We start from the raw sequence: 255 nt of genomic DNA on the forward strand, positions 1-255 counted from the left end.
AGAGTTGGAGATGGACGAGTCTTTGACAAGGTTTGCTGCGATCGCTATCGACCGTTTCTTGTCACTGCTTCTGGCAAGAAGAATCCTGACAACTCCTCTTCTTCAGGTTTGTAACAATTCTGCTTCAATTTCAGATTTCAGACTTTTCCGATTGTTGATGATCCTATTAATAATCAAATACAGCACTCAGCAGAGGACATAAACTAGACACTGTACGCATCTTTTTCTTTCTTTTTTTGTTAATTCTTATTGGGG

The 255-nt window shown here is 39.2% G+C and overlaps 1 protein-coding gene across 1 annotated transcript in view; it reads left to right on the forward strand.

Moving 5' to 3' along the window:
- Positions 1 to 255, forward strand: part of LOC107479127 (uncharacterized) — a gene marked incomplete at its 5' end in the record, with an annotated part of 4942 nt that continues 4687 nt past the window's right edge. The window contains 1 exon segment of the mRNA XM_016099273.2: positions 1 to 106. Within this exon segment, the coding sequence (XP_015954759.1) occupies positions 1 to 106 (106 nt within the window).

This window comes from Arachis duranensis, chromosome 3, assembly GCF_000817695.3.
Source record: "Arachis duranensis cultivar V14167 chromosome 3, aradu.V14167.gnm2.J7QH, whole genome shotgun sequence".
NCBI classification, from domain to species: domain Eukaryota; kingdom Viridiplantae; phylum Streptophyta; class Magnoliopsida; order Fabales; family Fabaceae; genus Arachis; species Arachis duranensis.